At 43.5% G+C, this 18858-nt stretch overlaps 1 protein-coding gene across 8 annotated transcripts in view; it reads right to left on the bottom strand.

The window, feature by feature from the left end:
• ASAP1 (ArfGAP with SH3 domain, ankyrin repeat and PH domain 1) overlaps window positions 1–18858 on the bottom strand; it is a 222158-nt gene that overhangs the window by 81368 nt on the left and 121932 nt on the right. For all 8 annotated transcript variants that reach the window (XM_018558673.1, XM_018558708.1, XM_018558717.1 and 5 more), the window contains 2 exons: window positions 10723–10795; window positions 1684–1829 (listed from right to left, as the gene is read on the bottom strand). In XM_018558673.1, coding sequence (XP_018414175.1) covers window positions 1684–1829; window positions 10723–10795 — 219 coding nt within the window. The remainder of the gene's footprint in view (window positions 1–1683; window positions 1830–10722; window positions 10796–18858) is intronic.

Here is an 18858-nt window from a genome sequence, read left to right as displayed (position 1 = left end):
CATAATAAATAAAAACTAATAAATGAGTATAACTGTATGGTTCTTCATAACATCCATAAGCAGGGCTTGAAAAATTTGAGGGTGTCTCACCAGTCAGTATGACCGGACTATAGCCTTACAATTTATGTTAACATTTTTTAGGGACACATAGAGCTTTCTTTTGGAGGTATATAATCACCACTGGGGGGGGGGTTATCTTTTACTTTATAATGAAAAAAGTACAGTAAATTGAGAAAAAAAAATGTTTTCGCTACGTTATGTTAAAAAACATTTGTTCTTACCCATATTAATGGTAGACTATAAAAGACAGGGTCACGTTGGGTAAATAGATAGTCCATGGTCCCATCGCGCTCCTGACCACGTAAATCCCTTCAAGAATTGGGTGCTGCGGTAATCAACGGGTAGCAGCCGTAACAATCGTGAGATAAAGCAGAGGCACCGGCACTCCAAATTTGTAAAATACGTCTATTTATTGCATTGTGGTTTTTTGCCAAGATGCACGTCGATAAATAGACGTATTTTGCAAATTTGGAGTGCCGGTGTCTCTGCTTTATCTCACGTCGGGTAAATAGACACCAAACATGTTTAGCCTTAAAATTGCGTGCGCCCGCAAAATTGCAAAAAATAGACCATAGAAAATTGGCCCTAGGCGACGATTTAAACGCTTTTACTGCTTACAGCCCCGATGCTGGCGACGTACACTGTACGTCGTCAGTCACGAAGGGGTTAATGTTACCAGTGAATAATGGCCATAGAATGATTTGCTCTCCGACATTTGCGGCAATATGTAACATGTGCAGCACAATAGGCGCAATCGATGTTCTCACACGTAGGCGCACCCGATGCATGTTTGCGTGTGTATGTGGGGGGCAGGGGATTTTTTTTATTTTTTATGCTTCTTTCATTTTTGTATTACTCTTTTATTTTTTTTACACTTAACTTTATTGCTATCACATGGCGGGCTCTCCAAGACCCCTAATGTCACCTAGGGACCCCCAGAGAAGCTAATGAAGCAGAGATCTGCTTCACCAGCTTCTAAAGCTGGAGAGTGACAGCAGAATGTGGAATTGATGTAATATACATCACTTCCTGCATTCGGGGACGTAGAGGAGATCGTGTACCAATCTCCCTTTAATCTCCTGTCACAGAGCAGCCGTGCCGGTCCTGGCCGCACGAGGCACAGCGGATCTTGGGACCGGCAATGGCAGTGACAGCTACTGCTAATACAAGCGATCGGGCGTCTCTAGAGACGTAAAGCTCCTGGCCGGCCGTTTATTTACGACGCCCGGCAAGCTACTCGTCTGGCTCTGACGGGTTTTCAAGCCCTATGCATAAGCCACCATAGCTTCCAATATACTGGCTTCAAAATAGGGTGGTTGGTGAAAGGTCCCAGGCCAGAAACAGTGCTAGTGTTTGCTTCTCTTTGCATTATAGTGATCAAAAAAACAAACCTGCAACGTTCAGCCCACACCATAAAAACTCCAGGCCTGTTGACTACCAATATTCTGTCTGTGGACTCCCCTTCCTTCATGAGACAACATCAAAAATGGTGGCCAAAACAAGGTCAAAGCCACCGTGACAACCGGTACATTTCTGCATCCAGCTCTTTGTATTCTCAGCCTTAATACATGTTAGTTTAGTTCTGCATAAGGAAATGTTTGAACCAATTTGCTGTCCACTTACCAGGTTCTTGAGCAGTGTTGATAGCTCCTTAGTGAGCGTGGAGAACTTTACGAACGCCGTGCCCAAATCTGCATTGTCACGGCTTAAAAAATTGCTTCCAAATTTATCTAAAGCCTGGGCATAGTTCTCCTCGTTCTGCACATGATCTGCAAAACATAAAAGAAAAATCATTCTAGTAATAATTTCCCCTTTTCCATACGAGTCTGGATGTCAGTGTAATTCACAAAGGTAAGTGATTGTCATCTGGTCACTGACATTTGAAGAAGGTGAAATCAGGTGATAAGAGCACTTAAGTTTATTGCAGAGCCAGGGGAAAAATGAGACTCGTCCACCTGACACAACACAGCCATATACAGACGGTCACTTTCACATATAATATTTCAGTCGCTGCTTATATCTGGCACATTCCTGTTATAGAGTGAAAAGGTCCAGAAAAGAACACACACAGAGAAATGATGTGGCGCCACAATTTGTTATAAAGTGGAATAAAAAAAGTTGAGTTGCTTTGGTCAAGCTGTTCATTTGGACTAAATCGCAATGCCAACTACACAGAGCCTTGACCTCAACCTAGCAGAGCGACCGTAAAATGAGATGGAACGGAGACTGCGAGCCAGGCCTGATTACCCAGCATCAGCGCCAACCTTGGTTATGGAAAGGGAGTAAATTGCACCAATGATGATCCATCATCTAGAGGAAATATTGGGCCGTTGGGCTGATAGCAGAAGAACACTTCATTAGTATTACCCTTAGCTTTAGGATTGAGTTACGGGACAGACACGAGTCTTCATAGCTTTGCAAATAGCGTGAATGCAAAATAATAATCGTATTCTTATTATCTATTTACCTTTTCTTACGCCATATGACTACATTATAGAGAGTAACTACACTTTTCATAGCCCGCAGAATTAGTACAACTGCCCCAGCGCCTGACACCCAGAGATGCTTCCAGTGAGTCCAACTGTATACCGTACCTATTTTCCAAATATCAGCTGACAAAGCAGACATTCCCACCGCATGCCAGGTTTTAGCTTTACACTGAAATAAAATACAATGGGGCAAATTGATCAGAATCTGGAGCAGTTGCCCATAGCAACCAATTAGCATCTCTCTTCAGTTTGCTCAGGTAAGATTTGAAAATGAGACAAAGAAGATGATTGGTTGCAGTGCAAGTCTGCTCCAGATTTAGTCTGCTGCAGTTTTGATAAAATCCCCCCGGCTTCACTGCATACTGGTGTTGAGCTTTTGGCAAACCCAACCAAAATTTGGTACATTGTTGGCTTAAAGTGATCAGTTGCTTTGTCTGTGCATGACAAAGCAACAGGGTCACTTCAGGCCTGCTGCACATGCTTGCCTTCCATTCACTCCCCCACCAGTTTGTTTGTCCGATGGAGTGAGCAGAGCAATCCCTGTGTTCATTCCAAGTTACAAATTGTCACTTGCATAGAGCTGAGGCCTACCTCTCTACCCCCAATAAACAAGACTTGGTGCCTGAGGGTCCAATCATCATGCACCAGTATTGTCACGTGGGATGAATAGTAATGAGTAGGGATGCACAGATACTTTGAGTACCAATGCCGATACTTGGTATTTTCATGAGAACTACCAGGGTTGCAGCTGGGACCGGGCTCTGGCGCTCCACCACTGTCCTGAAATCATTAGTCTGTATTGCTTTAGAAAAACTGTCACATGACAATAAACAAAAATTTATCAGTACATGTACTTGTTAGTACTCGGCAAGTACCAGTACTCGTACTCGCAAAACTGGTATCTGTGCATCCCTTTATTCATATTTATAAAAACAAATCATACATTAAAACAGAGATGTACATACCAAGAAGTACCAGGTGTATCTCTTGGCTTCCAATAAGGAAGTGAAGGGACGAAGGTTAACAGTTAAAGGAGATCTATGAGGTGAATGATTTTCACTCATCCTCATAGTTCGAGCCGACCTGTGACAAAGAAGCTGTCATCATGTTGGCTCAATAGATCGGGAAGTGAGCGAACACATACCTTCGTCGCTCACTTTCCGATCATCTCCCTGCAGAGAGCGGTGACCGTCAGTCATGGCTCCCCGCAGGGATTCCCCCTCTCCAATCCACCAGCGCTGACTGGAGGAATGGATGGAGAAGGGGGCGGGCACAGCAGGCTCTGCCTCTAGATAGGCAGAGCCAGCTGTCACTCACACAGCTGGGTGGATCTCGACATTATTGTGAGGATCCGTCCCGGCTGCGGTGCTCTAGGTATATAGTGGGCAATAGCTCGCTATATAATGAGCTTTGGGTCACCGGAGGAGGTGAGTATATGTCCTCCCGTGACCCTAAAGAGAACTATGGCATAAAAAGGTCACCCCATAGTTCTCTTTTAAGAATTAGGTTTCGGAGTTATGTTACAGTTCAGGGTCAGTGATTGACTACTACCTTTTACATGCTTTAAATACATTTTTCAGGAATTACTGTATTGTTTGCCAAAATTTCTGACGCTAAAAACAAACATCAACTTTGAGAAGAGAAGATTTCAACAATGTAATGGGTGTTCTTTCAACTATCTGACCAATCCCTTCTGAGCATGTCCCAGCTTCTCCTCCATGCAGCAATGACATCTCCACATGGGTCTTTAAGCTTGATGGATTTCAAACTGTCCTGTCATATCGCTTCACTTTTTATTTTTTTTTAGCCACTGCCCAAATATTTAGTTCCATGGTTAGAATAATTCTTGTAGATAACGTGTTGTGAAGTTTTCTTCAAGCATGAGGCCTTCACAAATCTTTTGGCATGTACACAAGGACTGCTGATGTGCCAACAAGGAAACATTTGTCTTCTGATGGATAATGACAACGTGAAGGACCCGGAGCTATTGACACAACAGGCATCTTCTGGAATTTGTAAGCAGCCTTGCATTGTCTTTCAGAACCAAGCTGCAGAAAGCTTCACTCTTTGACGTGCCGTGTGTTACTAATGTTTTGCTGATCTATTCGCTGAATATAAAGGCACTAATGCCAACACAGAACATGAGCACTGGGGTTGATATATCACATGAACAATGTTTGATATGCGCGACCCTCATTACAGCATTTGTCTACACTTACGTGCTTACAAACAAAAAAAGTGTATTTTAATTCCCTGGGCTTTAAAGTATATATAAACCCAAAACCAAAAATGTAATATGTGGCAGCTTACCAGTCCTTAGATGTGGTGGATGCATAGGCTTTTTTTTCGGGCTATGAATATTTTCAGAAAGTACAGGAAATACCTGCTGATCTTGATAAACATATTAGAAATGCAGTGCCCTTTGTCACTTCCTGTAAGCTTAAAGGCCATTTCCACCTTTGTGGAGTGGTTTTAAAAAAAAAAACCTATGCCAGCACATGAAGCAGACATATGCAGTTGCTGTATATGAACACAGAAATGTAAGTTTTTTGGTTAGCTTTCCTCTTCATTACCTCATGGAAATGGCTGCCTCTTTGTTCTGCAAGCAATCTGTGTATATTACAACTGAGCCCTCCACCCCCCATTTATTAGAATTCATAGAAATGTAAAGGGGGGCTCCTACTGCAAGAGAGAACACTCTGATTTGAAAGGAGTGGGCTCCCAATGTAAAGGGCAAACTTGAGGGCTAGCGTCCACACCTAGTCTTTGCTTTGCTTTTCCAAGCAATGTCGCAGCCAGTTCTCTAGAGGACAACCTAAAAAATGGCTGCTGGACCTGCCCCTGGCTAAGCTATGCCCAACTAGGACATAGGCACACCTCAAATAAAAGCCAATGCTCATTGACAAAATGTTTTCCATCTACTTAAAGGAGAATTATGAAGTGAGTGATTTTCACTCAGCCTCATAATCTGAGCCGACCTGTGACAATGAAGCCGTCACAGGTCGGCTCAGTAGATCGGGAAGTGACTCTCCCCCCCTGTCCGATCCTCCAGCGCTGACTGGCGCAACGGACGGGGGAGGGGGCGGGCACAGCTGGCTCTGCACCTGGATAGGCAGAGCCAGCTGTCAATCCCGCAGCTGGGTGGACATCGACAGCAATGTCGGGATCCGTTCCAAGTGCGGTGTCTCAGTATACCGCGAGCTGTAGCTCACGGTATACTGAGCTTTCGGTCACGGGAGAATGCTAGTTTGTGTTGTCCCGTGACCCTTAGGAGAACTATGGGGAACAGCCCTGACCCCATAGTTCTCCTTTAACTGCTTCAGGCATTCCTCTAGTGCAGAGCTAGGCAAACTCTGGCTCTCCATCTGTGGTGCAACTCCATCTTCTGACGCGTCATCAAAAGGAGTCCTGTGTTGATACACAGGCATCTGTGCAGCTGATATTCAGATATCGTTCTGGCTCATCTCATATGATTTTACTGATTCTCCTTTGTGAGTATGTTTTTACCTTGTACTTTAGCTCATATTATTAAAAACCATCTACACTAGGGTGGGCGCTCTTCTCTTTTCTTTTCTCCCATAGTGTTGCAGCTTCCCAGGCTGAAGTGGGGCAGCACCCCTAGTTATCCTCGCTTGCACTTCATTTTCATCTGTTGGTCATTATTGGCGCTTTGGATTTTTTTCTTACCAACTACAAATGCCATTAGGAATTGCAAGACCCTGACAGCCACAGGTATGACTCCCAGAGACATGATGGAATTTGTGGTTTCACCACAGCTGAAGGGACAGAGTTTGCCTACCCCTGTTCTAGTGCAACACCAAGATTGGTAGAGATTGGCAGGCAAACGGCCTAGCAGATTGTTTATAACTAGACACCTTCGTGTCTGCAACTAACACCTTTTCTGATGCAGTAACAATCCAACCAAAGGCTACTTCAAGGACGATTCTCAGCAATGCACCCAGATTTAAAGCAGATCGATGGTTTTCTGCTTTCCCAAGGTTGGCAAGAGGCTTCTTCTTCCCATTACCAATAGGCACTCTGACAGCAATGATTTTAAGTGCTTAAAAAAATAATCCTGTTTTTTGAAGTCTGAAAGTGAATCTATTTTGGCACAATCAGAACACAGAAAAAGAATTAACATATTGCTCTGGAAGTAAGGCAAATCAGGAAAGTCAAAGTCTGCAATGCTTAAGGTGAAAAAGTACAAAATATCAATATGATCGGTGTACTACACCACAAAGCAGTGTACGGCTATGGGGAAAAGCCCATAAAATGTTTTCTGTCTGTGCCATGATATAGACATTATGTCCGATGAAATCATTGCTTTGAATCGTATCACAACCCTTCAACTAGGGATGCACCGATACTAGTATCAGTGCCGAGTATTTTGGCGAGTACTTGAACTCGCACACATGCTCTGATGCCTAGCCCGATACTTCCTGTATCAGGAAGTCGGGCAGCACTTGTGACGAGGGAGCAAGGAGCCGGCTTCCCGGCCAATCAGGAAGCCGGGCAGCGTGTAATGACGCGCTGCCCGGCTTCCTTATTGGCCAGAAAGCCGGCTCCTTGCTCCCTCGTCACATAGTGACGGGAAGCATGGGGACGGCTTCCCTGCTAATCGAGAAGCCAGGTGGCGAGTCTTTACACGCTGTCCGGCTAATCAGGAAGCCAGGTGGTGAGTCATTACACGCCACCTGGCTTCCTTAATGGTACTTCCGGTATCGGTAATCTGTATAGGCGAGTACCGGAAAAAAATATTGGCAGGCCAAAAGGTGCTAGGGGGAAAATGTGGTCTAAAGTCTATATAGTGCTAGGAACGTACTCTCCAAAGGTCCCGTTTAATCCCCCTTTTTGAATATTGGAACTACCGTAGCCCTCCGCCAATCACATGGTACCCTACCAGTCACTAAGGATTCCTTAAAAATTAGGAATAATGGTCTTGTTATAACCTGGCTTAGTTCCCCAAGTACCTTGGGGTGCAGGTTATCTGGTCCCACTGCTTTATTTGCATTGAGCATTTTAAGTCTTTGTTGTATCCCGCTTTCCGTCAACCACTGTGGTATATTATCGGTTGAACTATGTGTTTTATCCCGTACGTCAAACCTGTTTCCCTCCTGAGTTTATACTGAGGAGAGAAAAAAATAATCAGCCAGTAAACCCACCTCTGTGTGCATGTCTGAAAAAGGTTTCACTTCGTTACTAACAACTTAACTTCCCTGTCTTTGGGGTATCACAAGGTGACTGCACATATGGAGCAATGTTGGTTTAACTCGACAGGTTCACTTGTTCAGGCAAAATGCAACTTTTCAACTAAACACTGTTATGATGGACAATACTAATTAGGGCTGTCTGCGCTTGCTGAGTTGGGTGACAGATATTTGAGCTACACTATATGGCCAAAAGTATGAGGACACCCCATCAAGTTGGAGTTCGGGTGTTTCCAATGAAGGGTACTGTTAATTCTATAGAACATAAGACATATTAGACAATTGTAGTAACAGTTGGGTGAAGGCCCTTTTCTGTTCTGGATAACTGTGCCCATGTGCACAGAGCCAACTCCATAAAGACATGGTTTGATGAGCTGATATAGAGCAACTCAGGTGGCCTGCACAGAGCCCTGACCTCAACCCTTAACACCTCTGGGATGAACTGGAATGCCGATTACAAGCCAGGTCTTCTCGTCCAACATCAGAATCTGACCTTAAAAATCCTTTTTATGGCCGAATTAAGCCAAATTCCTACAGATATAAACCAAAATCATGTGGAAGCTGTAATAACTGCAAAGGGGGTGGGGGCAGCTTCATATTAATGGCAGTGGTTATGGAATGGGATGTCCAAACAAGCTCACATAGGTGTGATGGTCAGGTGCTCACAAACAGTGTAAATGCCTACTTGTATAGCTAAGTGCACTTTCACAAAAAAAAAACCCACAATCCTTTAATACTTTGCAACCCCCCCATCCCATTTCTTCATTAAGTTTCCCATCAGAATTACACATGTGACCTGGAGTTGTTGTTGCTTTGCCTTCACATAGAATTATATCTATCCCAAAGGCAACAAGCTGGAGGCTCCCATTAGCAAGTATCTAGACTTCAGATGGCATCACAGTATGAGACATAGACAGTGCCCTTGCTTTTTGCACTTCTGAGGAAACCAATGAGGAAGGGTGACTCGTTTACAGCATTACTGAACTTCTTAGGAAAGTGTCCTTAAAAAAGGAACCTGCAGAGCACAAAAATACAACAGATGCTATAGCGGTCTTGTTTTGCTGGTACCATGCACCAGGGCCATCATCCTTATTCCTCATTCACAACATAGTGAGTGAGCAATCAAAAACATGCATGAGCATATCCTGTGTGGAAACATCAGCTACGTACATATTTGTTCAGGGTCAGTGACTCACTATGTGTAGAAATGACCATCCCGGGAACTTGGACCTTTAAAAATAAGGCAACAGAATATACTGTATGTTGATGGAATTCCTTTAAAGTGACACTAAACTCGGGTGTTAAACCTTAAAAATACATCCAAGAACCTTAACTATTAACAAAACTATCTTATTTGTGTATCACTCGGCTGTAGATCCTCAAATCATCCCTGAATTGGTGCTGACACTGTCCTTCCTTCTGGAGGGTGCTACTTCTGTTCCACATGGTCCCTGTGTGTGTTGTAAAGTAGTCATCGCTCCAAGCTCAACACAAATTAGTAAACTAAACATGAGATTGCAGTCCATCACGGGAGCGAGCTTGGAGCGGTGACTACTTTACAACACACACAGGGACCATGGGGAACAGTAGTAGCCCCCCTCCAGAAGGAAGGACGGTGTCAGCACCAATTCAGAGATGAGTGGAGGATCTAAAGCCGAGTGATACACAAAGATGATACAAAACTGGAGCAGGCAGAATCTGGACCTGTTGCCCATGGCAACCAATCAGCATCTCTCTTCAGTTTGGTCGGTTAAGATTTGAAAAAATGAGACAGAGAAGCTGATTGGTTGCAGTGCAAATCTGCTCCAGATTTTGTCTCCTCCAGTTTTGATAATTTCCCCCCATTTTTGTTAATAGTTAAGGTACTTGGATGCATTTTTAAGATTTAACTCCTGAGTCTAGTGTCACTTTAAATGTACAACAATGCTTAAAACAGAAAAATGTCTAATTATGAAAATAAAAACATGTCATTTTACCTTTAAAAACCTAGAAACCATAATGATTTGGGGTAATTTCAGTGTTTTTTTTTTTTAGTTTATGCATTTTAAACTGATGTTTGTATAAGCAGTAAAATAAGCCAGTCCAGAGTTCCACTTGCTGGCTTGAAATTTTAGGGATGCACCGATACCAAGTACTATCCTCGGTACAAGTACAAGTACAGATACTTCTCCAGCTCTAGGACTAGACTAGAGAAAAATTTAAATGTTAGGAGGCAGCTGTCATTTGTAATCACACGGTGCTCCCGGGATTTGTACATCTCTGTTTTAATGTATGATTTTGCTTTTTTAAATATATATAAGGGATGGACCGATAGCATTTTTTACTGATACTTGTCCAAGTCCTCACAGATACAAGTACTGATACATTTTTGTGTATTGTCATGTGACAGTTTTTCTAAAACAATACAGAGTAATGATTTCAGGACAGTGGTGGAGTGCCAGAGCCCGGTCCCAGCTGCAACCCCTGCAACCCTGGTAGTTCTCATGAAAATGCCAAGTATCGGCACTGGTATCTGAACTGGTATCGGTGCATCCCTAATATATATTAAGGCCCCATTCACACTGAGCGATTTATGGAGCGATTTTTGCAGCGATATCGCTCATATTTCCACGCGATATCGCTCTATGTAGCTTCTGCAATCCATTTCAATGGAGCTGTTCGCATCTCGTCGCTCAATATCGCTTGTAGCTCGTCGCTGGTAGCTTGTCGCTCCTACATGACCCTTTTTTCGAGCGATTTTGAGCGATATTGCTCCTGATTGCATACAGCCCAATAGGAAAAAGTTGCGCAATATCGCTCAAAGTCGCGCGATTTTCATGTCGCTCAGTGTGAATGGGGCCTAAGTGTAATAAGCAGTTGTTTTAAATGTAATAGGCTTACAAAAATACTCGTAAAAATGTAATTAAAATATATATGCAAATGAGGCATTCCCCTTTATGAAGGCGTTTGTCACCATCAGCACTTACCTTGGCCTGAATTGTAAATGGCTTTTACAGACTTTTTCACTTTCTGTAACCCAGCTCTGTCTTGATCTAAGGCCTGGAAAAAGTGAAAATATTTGATTACAACACGCACGATGAATCATACATGAACAACTGAAATACTAAACACAACAAAAACCATTTTATGTGGTAAAACACTACATGCAAATTCAGCAAGTCATAAAATAAGTTACCCAGAACCCAAATATCAAAGACTTCTCCTTGCAAGAACTGTTTTATTTCATATGATGAGTAGCTTCTGTGTAAAATCATAGTAACTGTTACAACATGCTGCCCAAGCAGAGCCTTTGGATTTATTAAAGCTTGAGCACACATATATGGGGTTCACACAAGACCAAATCCAATGTGATGAAGTTATATAGGAACAGAATAAGCGGAACTTTTACAGAGCAAACAGCAAGAAGTTCTTTCCTAATGTTTGAAATGTTGTTTCTCTGGAATTTATCTCAGCCTTTTACATGAGGGTTGGGTTGTTTCTTGCCTTTTCATGCAAGGTCCTCGTAAAGCATGGCAATACAAAGCAAGGTCTAACTCAGTAGGGGGCGCTTTGAACCTCTGCAATAAAACCACTGCTTCCCTAATGGGTCCCAATCTGCAGTTGCTGGCAGCGGACAGGTTTACTACTCAGGCTGTGGCTGCTTTGTAAAGAAAACTGTAAGTGTGCATTCACACCAAGATTGGGAGGTCTGTTGTGTTGCAATTGTACCTTCCGATCCATTGTGTTGCGATCTGTTTTGCAACGGATGCTAACGGAAGGGAACACAAAAAAAAGAATGGGTGTGAATGGGGCTAGTTCACACCGGATCTTTTGCGTGTTACGCTGCACGGAAAAATAGTAGTGTACGTTTTACTTCAGCGCAATGTAACGTAACAGAGCGGTGTCAACTAGCCCCATTCACACAAATTCATTTTTCAGTGCCCTTCCGTAAGCATTCTCTGAAAAAGTGATCGCAATGCAACAGATCCTGTGTGAATGGGCCCTCAGACTTTTGATGCACCTGGAATATATTTAGCTGATTTAAACTTAAGGTTGAATTGGGCTTTAAATATCTCAGGATCGATTACTAAGACACGTTATTCTCAACCTCACATTCTTTTTAAGCTTAAACAAAACACAACCCCTGGAGCTATTGATATAGGTAAGTAATAAATATAAGGATACGTTATCTGGACGAGTCTGGACATTGCTCATATACAAGAGTGCTCAAGTTCAGGTATGTGAAACATGTAACTCCGGGAGCAGCCCTTTGACTTGATTTAAAACGCTTTTAATTTAAAAAAATTGCACAGTGCCTTTCTTTCAAAGGGAATGTACTATTAAAATACAGTAGATGTTCAGAGATGTGCTTTATGCATTACCTAAGGTGAAACATTAACCCTAAACCTCAGTAATTATACTATCACAGCAATAAAAACTACTTTACTACTGCAACGAATGCTGTAATATCAAGGTGAAATATAATATCGGATACAATACATATGATTACATGCTGTGTGCCAGCGTTCTGCTGCTGTCACCCAATCATTAACTTGAACGGTTGACAGCTGCCACTTGCATACGGCAGTTTTCAGATCCCGGCTGCAGGAAATCACAAGTACCTGATGCAGGAATACCAAATCGCACCTAAGGCCTCGTTTACACCATCCTCAGTGTGTTCTGATTGTGGCCGGAACGCACTGGATCGCATTGCGTGGTGGTGTATTGAAGAGAATGGCACCGCAGCCACCCCCTCCGGCTGCAATGCGATTGGCCGCACGGGAACGCAAGGCACATCAATGCCTACGGTCCGGTCAGAAACAATGCTGCGAAAACTATTTTATGTGACCGTTCCTGCGCAGCCGATCGCATTGCAGCTGGAGGGCGTGGCTGCAGTGCCATTCACTTCAATGCACCACCCCTCCCGCCCCACAACAAACTGAGCCAGTCACAATGCGCTCCAGTGCGTTCCGGCCACAATCGGGCCGGAACGCACTGAGGATGGTGTGAACGAGGCCTGACGTGTAAGTATGAATGTAGCCTTAGACAGTTGTCCCCAGAAAAAGCATCCCAGTGGGAACATAAGACAACATGAATGTACCAACATTCCTGCATTGTAGGATGCATGAAGAGGCCGAGGGCCTGCCAACATCCAAAGAGCGCCCGAGACCAGAGAAGAGCACTGGATGACGCGAGAGCAAAGAATGTGCTCTGTAGTTGTACTTATTCAGCAACCCCTAGACGAAACAAGCATTTAACCCATGCAGTGGGTGTGCGTGTATGTGGTGGAGGAGGGGGGTGTCTTACTGCATGATTAAATTTCACACAAGTGCGCACTTCAGCTTTAATGAAAACATAACCGGACTAAAGGGCGTTCTTTCTATTTGCTTGGAAGGTTTAATCAATTGGTAAAACAACTGTGCTCAAGCAATGCTTTTCTATTCACGCTGATGCAGCTTAAGTGTAAAGCAATCCTTTTTGTATACAACCCGTAATTAATGCTCTAGGTGAGGCCTACCAGTGGTGTTCCTTTTTACACAATGCTGCATCACTTAATGCAATAAACAAGCTAATCATAATAATCAGCACTTCCATTCTCTGGCACAGTTCTCCTCCTTCGGGCAAACAACACATAACAGCGAGGGTAGTAAAGAGCAAAATTACACAGGCCTCGGCCGCTGGGACACATCACACTGCTAAGAAATCAATTTTTATTGAAATAAAAATGCTTCGCCTATGCAATGCCTTCTAAATTTACCGAAAATTATGAGAAGCGATCGCATTACCCTGGGAAATGCTCTATTTATTGAGAAAACATTGCGTATGGCTTTTATACCTTGCAAATCGGAGATTTGCTGTTGCTAGGCAAATAAAAAGCAGCCGGTCGGACATTGGACAGCACCAGTACTGTTACTGCACCAGAACACGGTAAGAAGAGACAAGGCCGAAAGGCAAAGGCTACCTTTTGGAAAAAAATAAATGCACAAGCATTCATAAAAGCAAAAATGTGCATTTATTTTTTTTGCACTGGAACCACTAAAGCTTTGCGACCGAGATAAGTGGATTGCAGGTGCAATGTTCTGGCTCCTGCAGACTCTTCCTCCCATCCTTTGTACCGAGGTACAGACATTCAGTAACAGGGATGGGAGGAAGAAGCAATGGACTACAACTGCAATGACATCACTTTTCAGCATCCTAGTAAGACCCTATTGAAACTCTTTCAGCAGACAACGATGGTTAGTAAGCAATTCACCAATGTTATGACCAAATATGTCTGTCACTTACTCTGTTGCGTAGAGTACTAAAACCCTGATATTAAAGAGGAACTTTACAAAAAAAATTTCCTTACCGGCAGGCTTTTTATTTCGGAAGAGGCAAAATATGTCTCTTCTGCAAAAAGGATCCTTATCTGCCTGTCCGCCATCTTTTCCATGTACAAGTGTACAATTTTGCAATATGCCAGGATGAATAAACTCTACAACGTCCCGACACAGCCAATCAAGATAGGCAAAGATCTCAGACCCAAAAGAAGACACAGCCAATCAAGATGGCCAAAGATCTCAAACCCCAAAGAAGACACAGCCAATCAAGATGGCCAAAGATCTCAAACCCCAAAGAAGACACAGCCAATCAAGATGGCCAAAGATCTCAAACCCCAAAGAAGACACAGCCAATCAAGATGGCCAAAGATCTCAAACCCAGAAGATGACACAGCCAATCAAGATGGCCAAATATCTCAAACCCAGAAGACGACACAGCCAATCAAGATGGCCAATGATCTTAAAACCAGAAAAAGACTGGGCAAAGTTGTGGGTGCCACCGAGGGAGCTTGTGAATGTTGCTTCGCTGGATTGTAGGCGAGTATAGTTCCGCTTAATCGTCTAAACATAAAAAAGCCTGATGGGAGTAGCAAAATGAAGATCTGTACTCTGAGGCATTCAAAGGAACATACAAAATTATTCTTGGAATCTCTGGGAACACAAATGAAATGAATTAGAAGACACACGTGATTGCAATTGGAAAGCGCAGTCTATGGAAACTAGTTTGTTTATACAAGGTAAAGGTTGCGCTGAGGTCCAAATCAACATGTCAAAAGCATTTTGGGAAGGAACTATAAATATGGTTCTGGAAAAGTAAGATCTAGGGGAAAGCTGATGACGGCAAACACGTGTAATCCATCAGATAAGGAATAAAGTAGGAGTGGGCTGCTTCAGCCCTCCAGCTGTGCATTAACTACAAATCCCTCATGCTGCCCAACACACTGAACCCATCCTCCTCCACTGCCTGCAATGGCAGCGGCCTCCTGAGCTGTCTACATCCCATCCTGTAAAAATCTGCAACCAGACTCCCCACACCTGCGCATGTCCCATAGACTTGAATAGGACATTGCTCCTATAGTACGGGTACATGCCATTGAAGCCCATGGTGCCCACCTGCCCTTATCATTAGAAAACCATACACAGAAACAAGATTTTAAAACCTTTACACAGATCAAATGATTATCTAAATCAAGCTGATCTATTTTCCAAATGTATATTTCTTTATAAAGTGGAACTCCAGGGAAAATTTTCTTAGCCCTTGCAGTGGGGCTACCCCTGAACTACATGGGTTAAGTAAGTGCTCGCTTTTTTCTAGGTGCTGAAGGGGGGAAAAAAAAGTTATACTCACCTGATCCTCAGAGCTGGCTTGGTCTTAGACTAGTCCCTGGAGCCTCTCTACCCCTCCTCTGCAGCGGTCTAGGGTCCCATAAATCATCACTTCTATACACAGTATATAAGCGTGAGGACGTTGAGTAACATTGCAATGCTGCAGCATAGGAGGAGGCAGGCTCCGGAGACCAGAAAGACAGACACACAGCCGGGCTAGGCGGTTGAGATGAGCATAACTTTTTTTTTAAGCACCTAGAGTGACACTGCAAGGGGTAAGAAAAATTATATATATATATATGAGCAAAGTCAATACAATTGTCGGATGTACATTTTCTTCATCATTGCACTGTTTACACCATCACTGGACCTGTATCCTCATATCCTTGCCATGGAAAATGATATAAACGCAATCATTAGGAAAATAAGGGCAGGCTGAGGTTAGTCACACAGGGTGCAGTAGTGCATTGCTCTAAGATTAGGGTACATGCAGCCTGTTCATTGCGAGTTCAGCTTTAATTCAGCGGAATTCTGTGAAACAGGCAACTGCAGTTAATGGGAAAGAAAAAAAATCTATGTTTGTTATTGCCAGTAAGACGTGACCTGTGGAAGCTGTGCCCACAAAAGGCAAATGGGGGGACAAAGGACTAGTCACCAGTATTGTTTGTAGGCTCCCTTCAGCTGATCTTTTCTCCGTTACTGACTTACTATGAGGCTAGGTTCACACCTGGGCGACTCCTGACCATGTGGCAATCATGCACAAAACCGTGCGGTCACAGAGTCGCCCACCGCAGCCGATCACACTGTGGGTGCCATTATTTTCTAATGGCACCCCAGTCACGCCGCGCAGATGTCGCCCCATTGAAATCAAAGGGGGCGCGCCACAACCACGCACTAGCACACGATCGCGTTTCCCAGGTGTCGCTGAGGTGGGAACCTAGCCTGATTTGTTCTGCATCATGTCTCTGGGAGGCTGCGGCCATCTAAGTAGAGTAGAGCTGCAGCTAACGATTATTTTCAAAATCGATTAGTTAGCCGATTATTGAGTTCGATTAATCGGTTAATCGGATAAACAATAAAATAACGTTTAAAAAATGGCTCCAGTGATGGGACTACTAGTTTGTATTGAGGTTGTAGTCCATCACAGGAGCAAGCTTGGAGCGGTGTTGGATGGGCAGGAAATGTGAGGCGGGGAGGAGGTGCGGCGTGTGGAGCGTGGATGCTAGCGGGTCTGGCAGTGGCGAGCGTGAGGAGGAGGTTGCCGCGCACAGCGCGTGGAGCTCTGAACAGGGACAACTGATTGGAAGCCGATTAATCGATTATTGGAAAAGTTGACAACTTTTTCAATAATCGATTATAATCGATTATGTCGATTAGTTGTTGCAGCCCTAAAGTAGAGGCAGGGCTTTCAGAGCTGTCCCCCTGATGCCTGGTGGTCTAATAAATGGTGAGAGCAAATTAAAAAGCAGCAAAAAAGAGGTGCAGAAAGATCCACAGAATGCATGAAGATGAAGCAGGAAGTTCCTTACACTGCAGATCTTCAGGAGCAGTTTGCTTTCCAACAAGGAGAACAGTGAGCAGCAGGGCAGTGACATTACTAAATCTCACAAGACAGAAGCAGATTGCTCAAGGTGATCTCATACTTCAGATATACAGTTACGGGGCCCAAGGAAAAGACGTGCACTGCTATTTTCACAGGGAATCGAAGATAAAAAGGTACAATTATTAGGGTACTGCTTAGGCACAATTACCATTTCTGTTCCCTAGAACACCTTTGGAGTTCAGCAGCATTGTAATACTCTTTTTTCATATATCTGACATTGCAAAGGCATTTCTAATTCATTTAGAACTTTAATTTACACAGTGCTATACATTATTCATATACATCTCAATTTTCCAGTGCTATGCATATGTTTCAAATACTCCAGGACAGGAACATGAACATTTCCCTCGGATTTCTAGGTTTTAGGAAGATGATAGTGATGTACATGTATGAACTGGTGGAATGCTCTGGTTTCTACGCTTCATCCACATCAAGGCAAATGTGGGCTATCTTTCTAATTGGCACAGAGGAGCAGGCGCGGACATAAAATAAGGGCCTATATAAGGGAAAATGACATGGTGCTGCTCTCTGTAGTCTAGTCCTGTGAGCCCAGGGTGGCTTGTTGTCGTACCCCCAGGGCTCACAGGATGTAGGTTGAATAACACAGGGCATCATTAAACCTGAAAGAGGACTAGCTCTGGATTGCAAAGTGCTGAGTCTGCAGAAGACTGCGCCGGGGATGAAGTGAGAATGCAGCGAGAGGCTCTTACATTTTCATCTTAAACTAGATCTGAGCTTTGACATATTGGAGGAAATTAGTATTTCCCTCCTGTCAGCCCATAGAAAAATAATATCATGGGAATATTTCTCTAACAAAAACACTATTTTCCTTCCTTCTCTATAAGGGAGCAGTCTCCACTATTGCTGCATTCATTCTCATGTTCTCCGAGGTCATCGCTCTTTCGCAAATAAATCACAATTTATTCGGGTCAACGAATATGATATTCATATGTAAATCACCTCAATTTCCATATATGCAAATGCTCACGTTATTTCTATATGCGATTTGGCTGCTTGCACCTGTATCTAGGCCCGAGAAGGAAGAATAACAAAAAGACATTTGATCATGTGTGCGCTCGTGTTCCCTGCGGATTAAAACGTAACAGCCGTGGAAAGACATGGCAGATTGTAGCAGAAAGGAGCCTGACAGGAGCTTGTTCGTTGGGTTCTTTCATGGAATTTGTCAGGTTTGTGTCAGCAGGATGTCAAAGATGGCTTTGTTACACTAAACTGACTATTTTCAGGGGGCGGCACAAGAGCGCGCAGATCTTTGCTTTGTCTGAGGTGTCTTCAGGTGAGACAGACTACAGACACTCGATGTTACAGTGAGCGCTGTCTAAATATACCTTCCCAAGGATACAGAGAGCTGAAATATTTGAGGTATAATCATCAGAATGGGAGAGGAAATACACGTAGTAGAAATCACACAATGTGGAATGATTACATTATTCACTCTTCAGAAGCAGCTTGTTATATACAGCATTACGTGTCCAAAGTCACGTCGAAGCAGAAGCAAACCCAGCCATCTTTGCACTATAAATGATTACCTAGCATATTTTATGGAAAATTATTACCCATCATAATTTCCAGGATTGAGACTAAATTTGTACTTTAAACCATTTGGGCCACGCCAAGCCCTTTGTTCCCGAAGCCAAGCCCTTCGTTCCCGAAGCCAAGCCCTTCGTTCCCGAAGCTAAGCCCTTTGTCCCCAAAGCCAGGGTCATCTTTTCTCCACAGCCTCATTTGCCTACATAACCAAGATCTCCCACACATGCTGCCTCTTCACCTATGAAATTAGGTTAGTGAATGAATGACTACTATCCCGAATAGTAATGTGTGGGGGATTAGTGCACTGCAAACCAAGTTCCCCCCCC

This window comes from Nanorana parkeri, unplaced genomic scaffold, assembly GCF_000935625.1.
Source record: "Nanorana parkeri isolate BGI_ZX_2015 unplaced genomic scaffold, ASM93562v1 scaffold15, whole genome shotgun sequence".
NCBI lineage: Eukaryota > Metazoa > Chordata > Amphibia > Anura > Dicroglossidae > Nanorana > Nanorana parkeri.
Note: the sequence above shows the minus strand (reverse complement) of the source record. Positions and strands in the feature narration are given on the sequence as shown.